This window comes from Lampris incognitus, chromosome 4 (genome assembly GCF_029633865.1).
Source record: "Lampris incognitus isolate fLamInc1 chromosome 4, fLamInc1.hap2, whole genome shotgun sequence".
NCBI classification, from domain to species: Eukaryota; Metazoa; Chordata; class Actinopteri; order Lampriformes; family Lampridae; genus Lampris; species Lampris incognitus.
This window is the reverse complement of record NC_079214.1, coordinates 9,484,899-9,497,861: the sequence shown is the minus strand read 5'-3', so window position 1 is coordinate 9,497,861 and position 12,963 is coordinate 9,484,899. Positions and strand designations below refer to the sequence as shown.

At 43.5% G+C, this 12,963-nt stretch overlaps 1 protein-coding gene across 1 annotated transcript; it reads left to right on the top strand.

Moving 5' to 3' along the window:
* Positions 1–1,677: 1,677 nt before the first annotated feature.
* Positions 1,678–11,960, top strand: spi1b (Spi-1 proto-oncogene b). The gene is made up of 5 exons (XM_056278793.1): positions 1,678–2,027; positions 2,536–2,632; positions 4,621–4,790; positions 7,402–7,555; positions 10,596–11,960. The coding sequence occupies exons 1-5, from the start codon at positions 1,986–1,988 to the stop codon at positions 10,907–10,909; spliced, it is 777 nt and encodes a 258-aa protein (XP_056134768.1). The 5' UTR covers positions 1,678–1,985; the 3' UTR covers positions 10,910–11,960.
* Positions 11,961–12,963: the final 1,003 nt, after the last annotated feature.

Sequence of the window (12,963 nt, the reverse complement as noted above, 5' to 3'; positions counted from 1 at the left end):
TAGAAACTATGTCAAGTTTCAGTCAGGTGCTGACGATGATTGGGTCAGTGATTGATGAGTGTTTCTTCACTGTAAAAGTGAACTCGACTTCTGTGCGTGTCGTTGGTCTTCGTCTCCAAGAAATGGACTACTGACATCAGTCAGAGGCTAAATGTGTCTCGATTTGATCTGACAGGCGGTAAATATTTTGAGCACCTAGTCTTATCAGAATGACACAGTCTTCCTCTTGACAGACAGACACAGTGATATGCATATAGATGGGCCCTGCACTGTTGCTTATGGCCTAAAATTGAGGTGGCTGGGGGGAATTAATACCCATCAACAGTTTCATTGTTTGTTAGGTAGAGATATTTCCAGAACATATGCAGGAAGATAATGTCAAACACTAAAACAGTTCCTTTTGAGGCTGATTCCCTGATATGGCATTTGAAGGCGTCAAGTGAAGTCCCCAATGTACCACACAGATATGATACAGATACAATGTACCACACAGATACAATACAGATACAATGTATCACACAGATATGATACAGATACAGTGTACCACACAGATACAATACAGATACAATGTATCACACAGACACAATACAGATACAATGTACCACACAGATACAATACAGATACAATGTATCACACAGATATGATACATATACAGTGTACCACACAGATACAATACAGATACAATGTATCACACAGATATGATACAGATACAGTGTACCACACAGACACAATACAGATACAATGTATCACACAGATATGATACAGATACAATGTACCACACATACACAATACAGATACAATGTATCACATACACAATACAGATACAGTGTACCACACATACACAATACAGATACAATGTATCACAGATACAATACAGATACAGTGTATCACACAGATACAATACAGATACAATGTATCACAGATACAATGTATCACACAGATAGAAGTCACGAATTACTCATAGTGAAGTGCACCCACAACAAAACAATAAACCAACAAATGAAAAAAATCATGAAGAGCAGTTAGTTAATGAGGTTTTCGTAGTCGCCTTTCGTAACCATTATCAGTTTGGCTCAGAGGGAGTGTATTTCCTCAGGATTAGCTTAACATTATCTCCTCTTCCTGGTTATCATTATCTCCCCTGGCTTCCATTTTGTTACAAAACAGATACCTTCATCTAATCTTTTGGCTTTGTATGTATATGCGTGCATGTGCACGTGCACGTCCATGTGTGTCTGTGAAACCCCAGGGAATCACCAACGCTAGAATGGCAACTTAGGAGAAATGCCCCTCTGAAGTACAAACACCTCGTGTAAACGGCGGATATGGTAGATGTTACATGTACGCTTGCCTTACTCATCTTGCCAAACACAAACAGATATGAGCAAGCAAAAAAAAAGCTGCATTTTGAAATATCTCCCCTTAAACACTGAAAAATGACACTAGTCAAGACACAAATTGCTCAGATTAACACAATATTTTCTAAATTACTTTAACAATGTAAATTGATAAATGGGAGAAAAAAATAGTGTGTGTGTAATTTTCAGTACATTATTTGACTGGCTCCTCAACAGCAACACTTCACTATGACTGGGCTGCTGAGGGAGGAGACAATGCAAGCCTTGATAAATGTGTTTTTGTCTTCCTGACAAATCATCAATGACCAGGAACCTCTGCCAGATCAGACACCGATGCTCCCCACCCTCACCAAGTATACAGAAGTCACAGGTTCCCTTTCTGACCTCACAGCCCAACAGTTTGGCTTTTTTTATTTTTATTTTCTCAGGTACAGTAGAAGGCCCCAAGAGACGGCGAATCTCCTACGCGTGTGCACTGTGCAGAGACGAAGGGAAAGACAATTTTAGGTTTCGTTAAGAGGAAATTTTGAAACATTGTGCAATGGTGCTGCAAAAGTTTTGAAAGATTGTGAGAGCAGTGCGAGCAAAAAGAGCCCGAGAGTCACTTGGGTTGGACAAGAAGTCTCCATGTTGCATCCATACAGAATGGAAAGCTACTTCATCTCGACTGTAAGTACTATTTCTCTTCTCTCAACTTTTCTTAAATCCACTATTAAATCGACCAAATTAGCCATTCCTTCGTGTTTATGCACCATGCCTTGACAACATGTTAGCCGTCAATGAGGTGCAAAAAAAAAAAATTAAAAAAAATAAATGTCCTCCCTGTAACATAGCAACATAAAGGGGCAACAAGTAAAGACAGATTCGCCAAACAGTTTTAGCAACGTATCGACGGTGGCAAAACCCCACAGCGTTTTATTTTACATTACACTATCTTAAATGGTGCGAGAGAGTCAGCTGACCTTCGTAGCTGAACGTGAGCGTACCCGGCAACAGCCCAGAACGCCGTCTCTGCGGCAGAGAGGACGTTAACCTTTCTTCCCTTTGATTCAGGGATAAAACACCACTCATGACCACTGTAAACGAAGGTCTGCGCCACATAATCAGACTTTCTGATGCGGGTGTCTCCGATTTCAAGCTGAAACATCCTATTCACGGTTTTCCCTCGACCTTTCAGCCTCAAGAGGAGATGTACGACCCCGAGATCTACAGGCAACAAATAGCAGAATATCCTTATAATCCATACATCCTAGCCGAGGGAGACATCCAGCCGGGTAAGTCACAGTCACTCACGGCCGACCGCGGACACGAGACGCGTTATTGGGGGAAGGCTTCGTTCAAACACTGCTAGCTTTTCCCCCCCGAGTTACATTCTAGTTGTTGAGATGCAAATTATGGATAGCATGTTGACTTTATCTAGGGATGCAAAAGAAATTGCAGTCGATCAAATTCCAAAGGCACCAGATAAGAGGACAAATGGAGGCCCATCCATCCGTCCATCCATTATCCAAGCCGCTTATCCTGAGTAGGGTCACGGGACGCTGGAGCCTACCCCAGCAGTCATTGGGCAGCAGGTGGGGAGACACCCTGGACAGGCTGCCAGTCCATCACAGGGCCCACACACACACAGCTAGGGACAATTTTACAACGGCCGATTCCCCCTTGACCTACACGTCTTTGGAGCGACCGGGGATGAACAGCGGGCACTTCTTAGCTCTGTTGTGTTGCTTGTGAAAGTGGCTGTGAGGAACGTGTGTGTTTATATTTGTACTACAGTTTATCTGTACAGGCAAAAAACCTCAGCTTATATATGAATGGAGTCGGTGACCCAAAAATAAACACAGAAAAACACGTCCATTCAGTGCCGCCGACGACTTTTTTCCCACCGGTAACCCAAAAAAAAAACCAAAAAAGTCACTTCATAATATTTTATCATTGGGTAAATGAATTAAAATCTGTTTTTTTTTCTGCTTCTTTTTTTTTTTGCATCTCAAAATTATGCGTGAAAGTCATGAAGGGATTGCAGCTGGAGTGCACCGCCGCAGGGCTGCATGGAGCACAGGAAACAGATGCCATTTCTGTCTGCCGCTAAAACTACAGACATAGAACAACTTTCGCCCCTTGGGGTTTTTCAATGCAGGAGAGGTCCTTTACTTTCTCTTGTTATGAGGCATTTCAGAATACGGCACCAGAATAAGAATTAAAAAAAAAGAGAAAAAAAAAAGGTGACATTTTCTGTTGACCTTCTGCAAAAAATTTGCCGGTACAAAGCCAACTCAGCTGTCAGTCCCGGGAATCCCTAAGAAAGTAATGTTGGACGTAGGAAACGCAGACAAAGGGAATTTAAACGAGGTTTTGAAAAGAGTTTCACGTTTCAATCAAACAGATGTATGTGATTCCTGCAGACGTGCAACCTCACTTTCATTTGTATTTCATTTCATCTTGCATATATATGCTATCTATTATTCTTTTTAACTTTTACCTTCCCTATTTACTGTTGATTTTCCCCCTCTTGCACCAACATACCAAGACAAATGGCTTGTATGTTCTTGTGGTTGGCGATAAATCTGATTCTGATTCTGATGTTGGGGAAGATACAGTTCTAGACAAGACGTTCCCTCGTGTGGCCTTCTGCCTGACTTTGATTTCTTATGATATGATGTGTTCTGGATTATATTACAGTTACGGTACATTTCAAACGTTTTGATTTTTGAACCAATGCACATGAGATATATCAAGCACTCAATGAAATTAAAGAGATTTTGGATATTCTGAAATTGGCTATCAATAATTTGATTTTTTTTTTTTTTTTTTTTACTGAGTTGCCCAAAACAAAATGAAAAGAAGCACGAACAGGAAGCATGTGTTGCTGGATCGTGTGTAATAGTCCTCATTTCAGTTATTTCATGCAAACTCGGTGGCATTGTGAATCATCAGCCTGTCTTGACGTCTGTATAAGCTTTAATCAGTGTTTTTATGAAGCGTTCCAGTTACATTTCTTTTAAAATTACTACATCACAGTTATATCATATTTATCACAATCACAGCATATGATCATCTCTCTATCTTGTACTAAATGGAGTTCTTTAATTGCTGGTGACGTTTTCAAAGCTCTTATATCAAGTCGTGAGCCTCAACGAACTTTGAGTGCTGGTTGGTGGTCTGGTGCAGAGCAACACACATAGTTAACGCTCCGTTTTCCATAATGAAGTCGCCGCAGACCAACAAAGGGTGTGCATTACAACGTTTCTCCTCTGTTCAGATCACTGGGACTACCACCCTCACCCTCACCATGTGGAGTATGAGAACCTTCCGGAGACCCACTTCACAGAACTACAGAGTGTCCAGCCCCTCCCCGCCCCCGGCTTGTTACGACACGACCCCATGTTGGACCCCAGCATCGGGGCACACCCCCATATTTTACAGCAGACAGTAAGTCCCTATTGGTGTGCACAAACTGATTCCAGACACTAACATGGACACAGTCATGTTGTTGACAGACGATTTAGCTTCATTCATGACTTGAGCTGCTGTCAGTGGCACCAACAGAGGGCGCACAAAATGTTCATATAAACTAAACCAGCACATCAGAGGTTTGCTTCTGTTTGACGCTGTGCTAAAATTTACTGATGATGATGATGATGATGATGATGATGATGGGCTAGCAGTTAGGCTAAGCTAACTGCTAGCCCATGCAGACCGGCAGCTCCGACAGTCATCCTGGCAGTCGCTCTCTTGGACAGTGACATTTTTTGAAATATATATATTGGATATATGTTTTTGTAGTTTGGATATATGTGTTGTTGTAGTTTGGAGGTGTGTTTCTGTCTGTGTTGCACTGCTGTGGGCTGGGGGAAACAATATTTCGTCTCATTTCCTGTACGCAAGTGCAGAAAATGAAATGACAAATCAATGTTCCTGATTCCTGATGATGATGGTGGTGGTGGTGGTGGTGGTGGTGATAAAAACATTTTGTAGGACCGAATATTCATTAACACTGCCCATGAAACGGTTGTTGTTGTTTCTGCTACAGAAGAGATTGAGATGGTAGGCCCAAGTTTTTCCTGGGCACAGCGTCTGACCGCCTATCAGAGACCAGAGACCACCTAAAGTGGTGTTACTCTTAATGCGGCTCACGAGCCTTGTGCCTCACATAGATCCACTGATAACAATAGGAACAGAGCTATAACCTACTTCTATAGGTTCCGGTTGTGTCACGTTCTATCACAGTGAAATGAATTATCCAGCAGATGGCAGCATACTGAAGATACGGCAAAGAACGTAGGCTACGTAACAGCGTGGGATCATGGGTAGACGTACAGCCTATGTGTATAGCTTTGTATTTGCGAAATGTTTTGCAAGCTCTGTGGCTCTTTGAGGAACGGCCTTACTCATAAGTGGCTCTCCTAAGAGAATTAGTGAGTACCACTGCCCTAAAGCTTGGTTTTGACGAATACGCAAAGGCACAGAAAATGATTGGTTGCTTGCAAAACCTCACACAAAGGCTTTCATGAGCATGCAACAGGCTAAGTATATGAGCAACAGCACCTGCAGGATTAGCTATAAGGTGCTTCAATCAAACAGTTTGGCTTCCGGGGGTTTTATTGTGTCCTACGTGCCTAGAATCAGACAAAGTGGTGGATGGATACCTTCTTTTTATCTGTGCAATTTGAAGGCACCTTGAAAAGTGATTTTAGCCTAGCTGAGCTCAACCGCTCAATGTCTAGCAGGATCATTAGCAGCTTCTCTTGAAAGAAGGGAAATACAACTTCTCCAGAGCCAATAGTTAATACTGTTGTGTTAACAGCTTTTCTTAACCAAGGTTCACGAGTACATGCAAAATCCTAAAGATTATAGTTCTGAAGCAGTCTTCCATAATACGCCCACCTGTCGCCTGCCACCAGAGGAAGAAGGACATGTGTATCGTGTAAAAATAGTTCACATTTTTAGGATTTTGCATGTACTTGTGAAAATGCTGGTTTAGCAAAAAGGTTGACGCAATGCCAACGAGTAAAAAGTGTAAATGATCGGTTTCTGGGACGGGGGATTTCTTTAGAGAGGAGCTGCTCATGATCTCAGAAGACACCCGGCAAATGAGCTCAGGTGGGCTAAACTCACCAGTCAAACGTCCTCAAACTGCACACACACATGAAAAAGGTACTCACAGTTTGTCTCACTCTATGTAAGTAGGACACGGTAAAAACTCAGGAAACTCGAACTGTGCCTTTAATGAATAAATCTGCATGTTCGCATGCAGGATTTCTTCCCAACTTGCAGCGAATGATTGCTTTGCGAAGAACCCCCCCCCCCATAGATTAGATTTAGCAAGTGTAGATTATAGGAATGAATGGATTCTGTTTTTCCAAGGGAATCTCAAGGCACCCCTTTCCTCACTCCGTGGCCCGTCGCCATGCCTCAGCACCGCAGTGGGGGACGTGACCTCGACAACAGACCTCTTGTCACCAGCAGACCAATCAGAATTCAAACCGTCGTCAGACAATACGCCTTGCACGGTTTACAACCGAGTCCTCACGACTGCAGCGAGGCCCTCTGCCTCGGTTCAGCTGTCCTCCCCGCCCTCCGTCGTGAAGCTCGGTCTGACCGTCATCGTGACCAGCGAGGCTCACGCAGCCGCCTTTTGAGCTCTGAAACTGCTTTTTACAGAAGTCTGAAAGTTTCAGTGGGATGTGGCGATAACTACAGAGCCTGAATTTCATTTATTTTGTAATTTCCCATATCGTCTTAATCCGGAAAGGCCACTTGCACAGAAAAATTGTAACATCACACACTCAGTATTTCCCTGTGGGGACAGATAGTTTATTTTATCTTATCCAATCACGCAGCACACACCCACACACACGCCTGAATACTTAATTACTGAACATCTTCTCGGTTGTTGCCCGTCCAGGGCAGCGATCACACGTCCCGGTTGGTGCACAAAGCTGCTCCCACAGTCTTTGTCATTTCCAGGAAGGTGTTTCAAGCATTCCAGTTTCACTTTTCTCATAATCAAAATAAACCGTGTCTTAATGTCGTTTCCAAGGTGCCATTCTTCCCTCGACCCATATACGCTCAACAATCCCCCGTGCAGCTGAGCTCTGATGACGAGGCCCACGGGGCCAGGAGTCCCCCTCTGGAGGTGTCTGACGAGGAGTGTCTGAGAGAGCGAGTCTCCTCCGCCTCGGGGGGAGATCTGGGTAAGGAACATGATTACACAGGCCACCGTTTGTTTGACTCAACTCTCGTTTCTCTTAGGATTATACCGAGATAATACAGATTTTAGTTTCTTTTTTGGAATCAATTTAAGTCCCACTGTGTATTTTTTTTTTCATTAGCCATTTGAGATTTCTGTGGCCATGAGTGGCAACTGGGCCATGGTTCGACCACATTTTGCCTTTTCGTGGCAGCAGGTTGTAAACAGAAGTGGTGTGTGAAACTGGTGTTGTGAACCAACCCAACCCGGTATCATGCCAAAGGGTGTAATACATCCGCCGGTCCAATGTGTCAGTGTCACGGTTTGCCTCCGCTCAGGTGTGAAAAGTACACGTGTGTATGAAGGTGCAGTGCCAGCAGGGGGCGATGATTAAGAGGTGAAGGCAGGTTAGGGTTGGGTTAGGGTTATGGTTTGGGTTGGGTTATGGTTGGGTTAGGGTTATGGTTAGGGTTGGGTTAGGGTTATGGTTGGGTTACGGTTAGGGTTAAGGTTGGGTTAGGGTTATGGTTAGGGTCAGGTTACGGTTGGGTTAGGGTTATGGTTAGGGTTGGGTTAGGGTTATGGTTGGGTTACGGTTAGGGTTAAGGTTGGGTTAGGGTTGGGGTTATGGTTAGGGTCAGGTTACGGTTGGGTTAGGGTTAAGGTTGGGTTAAGGTTGGGGTTGGGTTAGGGTTAGGGTCGGGTTAGGGTTAAAGTTAAGGTTGGGTTATGGTTAGGGTTGGGTTATTGTTAGGGTTGGGTTAGGGTTAAGGTTGCATTAGGGTTAGGGTCGGGTTAGGGTTAAGGTTGGGTTATGGTTAGGGTTAGGGTTGGGTTATTGTTAGGGTTAGGGTTGGGTTAGGGTTAAGGTTGAGGTTGGGTTATGGTTGGGTTAGGGTTAGGGGAGGGATTTTGGAAAATGCTGTATGCTTCTTTTCCTCCATGGGGAGTTGCTGGCATTGAGTTAATCACCGCCCCCTGCTGGCACTGCACCTTCATACACGCGTGTACTTTCCACGCCTGAGCGGAGGTAAACCGTGACACCGACACGTTGGACCGGGGGGTATATTCCACGCTTTGGCGTGATACTGGGCTCTGAGAACGGGTCACATGGATGACAACAGGAAGTTTCTCCTCTGTGAGCGCAACACGTTTATTTCCAGTGGAAAAGCAACGATGTTCTTTTGAAGATTTGACACAGGGAATGTCGATTAACAGCTATATTTTTGGATAAAATATTTCTAAAAAATGGGGCATCCGAGTAGTGTGGCGGTCTATTCTGTTGCCTACCAACACAGGGATCGCTGGTTCGAATCCCTGTTACCCCCGGCTTGGTCGGGCGTCTATACAGACACAATTTGCCATGTCTGCGGGTGGGAAGCCGGATGTGGGTATGTGCCCTGGTCGCTGGACTAGCGCCTCCTCTGGTCGGTTGAGGCGTCTGTTCGGGGGGGGGCAGGGGGGAATAGCATGATCCTCCCACGTGCTACGTCCCCCTGGCGAAACTCCTCACTGTCAGGTGAAAAGAAGCGGCTGGCGACTCCACATGTATCAGAGGAGGCATGTGGTAGTCTGCAGCCCTCCCCAGATCAGCAGAGGGGGTGGGGCAGCGACCGGGACGGCTGCGAAGAGTGGGGTAATTGGCTGGATATAATTGGGGAGAAAAAAAAAGGGGGGGGAAATTAAAAAAAAAGAAACGTTTCACTAACATGTAAAACACAAGATTTTCACAATTGGCAAAGTTCCAGTCGTGACTGTAGCAAAACCAAACAAGCAAAACCAAAAAAAAAGGATCAACACCTTTAGTAGAGACAAAACCCTTCACTATAATAGACCATGAGCAGGTGGATTTCATCCTCTACCGTCTCAAAACTTATTTCTTAAATGGATAATATGGTGTTATTCATTTTCCTTCTGCATAGTGGGACTTTAAGCTTATAATATACCATATTACTATATTATATATATATATATATATAACTATAATAATAAATGATAATAATAGCAATAATAATATACATTATATTTTATTTAGCGCTTTTCTATAACTTGATAACTTCATTATATATATATTTAATATACATACACACACACATATATATATATATACACATACATACACACACACATATATATACACACACGCATATATATATATATATATATATATATATTCCATTTAGAACATGTGCCTGCACATTGTTATTAATGACAATAAATTGAATTGAATATACTATATAAAAAGCTTTTTGTTGTTGTTGTGGAAACCGTCAACGGTGTTGATAAAAGTGCTCAACAAATGAGGACTAGTCAAGTCTATTCTATTTGTATAGCCCAATATCACAAATTCTAAAATTGCCTCAGTGGGCTTTACAGCAACACAACATCCTGTCTTTAGACTCTCGCATCGGATAAGGAACGACTCCCTAAAATAAAAAACCTTTAACAGGGAGGAAAAATAGGAAGAAACCTCAGGGAGAGCAACAGGGGAGGGCTCTCTCTCCCGAGACGGACAACGTGCAGTGGATGTTGTGTCGGTCTGTTGGAACTAGTTTGAGCTCAGTTCCTTTCATGAGTCAGATTTTGATTAAAATATTCAAATATGCACCAAAAATATGTTCTTTGTGCTACAAACTCTTATTAGACTGGTTTGAATGTGATGGGATTGCATTATACTCTAATACAGTGTTTCTCAACCCAGTCCTCAAGGACCCCCTATCCTGCAGATTTTCTTTGCAACCCTGAATAGGTACCTGTTTGTAGTTATTCAACCAATCAGCAATGAATTGTGTCAGATGTTGCACACCTTGCATAATTAAGTGCTGCGAGATTATTGGTCGAGTAAGTACAAGCAGGACTACCTATGCAGGGTTACAACGAAAATCTGCAGGATAGGGGTTCCTTGAGGACTGGGTTGAGAAACACTGCTCTAATATGTTAAATTCAAGGTATTTGATTTCGGTCTTTTTATTCAACAGTAATAGTAGCCAGTATTAGCAGGGATCAATATCACCAGGTGTGTCCCTATTTCATTTTCTTAATAGGCAACAAAAAGAAGATCCGCTTGTACCAGTTCCTGTTGGATCTACTGAGGAACGGCGACATGAAGGACAGTATCTGGTGGGTGGACAGAGACAAGGGGACGTTTCAGTTCTCTTCCAAACACAAGGAAGCACTGGCACACCGCTGGGGGATCCAGAAGGGCAACCGCAAGAAAATGACCTATCAGAAGATGGCTCGCGCCTTGCGCAACTATGGGAAGACTGGGGAGGTGAAAAAGATAAAGAAGAAGCTAACGTACCAGTTCAGCGGCGAGGTGTTGGGAAAGGGTCATTTAGAGAGGAAGACATACATGTAGACAGACGGGAGAGTCATGTGAGAAATCATGAAATCATGAGAGCTGTTTGTTGTGTTCAACAGCTATCGGTGTAGATGATTTTTTAAGATGTTATTTTAACTCTGCTGTGTAAAAAAGCATTATTGGGACAAGTCTAACTGCGGTGGGATGTGGCCTTTGAAACAACCTGATGCTTTATTCTCCACAGAAATAGTCAAGTTACGATACTACAACATTAGTTTCAAATAGGTCAGTTCATGTACGGGACATTGGACACCGCAGGGTGAAATGTTGTCATCGCTGCAAAGAAGGGCATACGTGATGGCAGCCTGGCCTGCTTTTCTGAGAAAAGACTCTTCATGATAGACTTTTCCGGAATGTCAAGACACATAACCACTAGATGTCCTCATAGTTTTGACAGTTTGCAAAATGCCTTGGGGTAACGCCTATGCACCGAGTGTGTTTGACTCTTCATGTGTTGGACTGAGTGAAGTTCTCATTGTGGATCCCAGCTGGTGACAATGTGGCTTATATTTAATATAGGGTTACTTAACATATTATAGAGCATACTTATCACAGTTATTTGCATTGTACAGATGCAGACTTAATGCTTCAAGAAAAGTCACAACATCCTGTAGGTGACGGCTAAAAAAATGCATGTAGTGAAATTTTAACTGATCTCAGATGTGTGTTTATTGTCAACTTTTACCGAGCACCTCTATTAAGATGGTAACTATAAATAATATTTAACCTCCACTTTAAAAGGGGTTTGTAATCCTCAGGGATGTTCCCTCTTTTGTTAATGTCTCCCTCAGCTCAAAATCCCATTACTTTATACGGAGCTGAGGGGGAAGTGGCCTGTTGGACAGTTTTCATACCTGTCAGACGCACAACTCACTCCATATTTCATCTCACAGTGGCTACAAGCCACTCTCAATCAAGTTTTAGGTGACGTGAAGTCTCCCCCGTCCCTGACCAAAGTTTTGATTTTGATAGTTTATGTAGGTAAAGCACTCTTTAGCAAAACGGGGTTCGTTTTTGTATCATATGTTTCATCTAGGCATGGCTTATAAAAACTCATTTTCTAATTATCTTTGTAAATGTGTCCCTCTGGTCTGTCCTTCTTCTCATCTCGACTACTTTCACGACAGGGGTTCATCTATTCCGTTCAAACTGTTTCCAGCACACAACCGAGTTCAGCAGATCATTTGGGAATCATTGTCACTTTCAGGGGAGCAAGGCAGTGCACCAAGGTGATATAGACAACACTGGGTCCCACCGCAGTAATCCACTAGTCTCACTGGCAACACAGGCACAATGCCCTCTGCCCAGACACGTGCATACATATTTGTGTAGATGCTCATGAATACATGTGTTTGTGCTCATGGGTGCACACACACACAGCAGCTGTGACATATGGAGCTGACAAGAGTCTAAGTAGTGCTGGATGTCAACAGAGCCCAGCAACGGGTGCAGTGGCGTGTCCAGACCCTTTACTGGGGTGGCCCTAGTGGGGCACTTATGCAAGGGTGTCATGAAGTACGAGCGCCCACACACACATCGGAATAGCGTTACTTTGCCATTTTTGTCTCCAATGACCACATCTACTTTAATTACTTACGTTACAGTGTCTTATATTCCCGCGTTTAAAGTGTAATTTAAAAGGTAAACAAATCGTCGAGCAATTACCCGAAATATTGTAGCGAATTCGGGGGACGACACAACCACAGGAAGTGCCGCGGCCGGGAAGCGAACCCGCATCGCCCGCACCGGAGGAGACGTCGCTAACCGCTCGACCAAAGGGTCAGACCCGCCAGCCAGCGGCCAGCGTGTCTTCTTATCCATGCACGTTACAATATCATTTAAATCAAATCAATTTTATTTGTATATATTTGTGTAAACTACTAATAAGACCCGTTAGCCCCCTAGCTAACGGGTCAACGGGTCTGACCCTTTAGCCGAGCGGTTAGTGACGTCGCCTTGTGGTGCAGTACACCCCGTATCGAATCCCGCACCGGGCAAGAAAATAACCGGTCACATTGGTGGCAGTGGCGGGATCCGGAAGTGTGCAGATC

Excerpts from the sequence above, each read along its gene's own strand:
- spi1b (XM_056278793.1), top strand. The coding sequence starts at position 1,986 with ATGTTGCATCCATACAGAATGGAAAGCTACTTCATCTCGACT. Across the intron at positions 2,028-2,535 it reads AAAGCTACTTCATCTCGACT|CCTCAAGAGGAGATGTACGA; the intron begins GTAAGTACTATT and ends TCGACCTTTCAG. Across the intron at positions 4,791-7,401 it reads CCCATATTTTACAGCAGACA|GTGCCATTCTTCCCTCGACC; the intron begins GTAAGTCCCTAT and ends GTCGTTTCCAAG.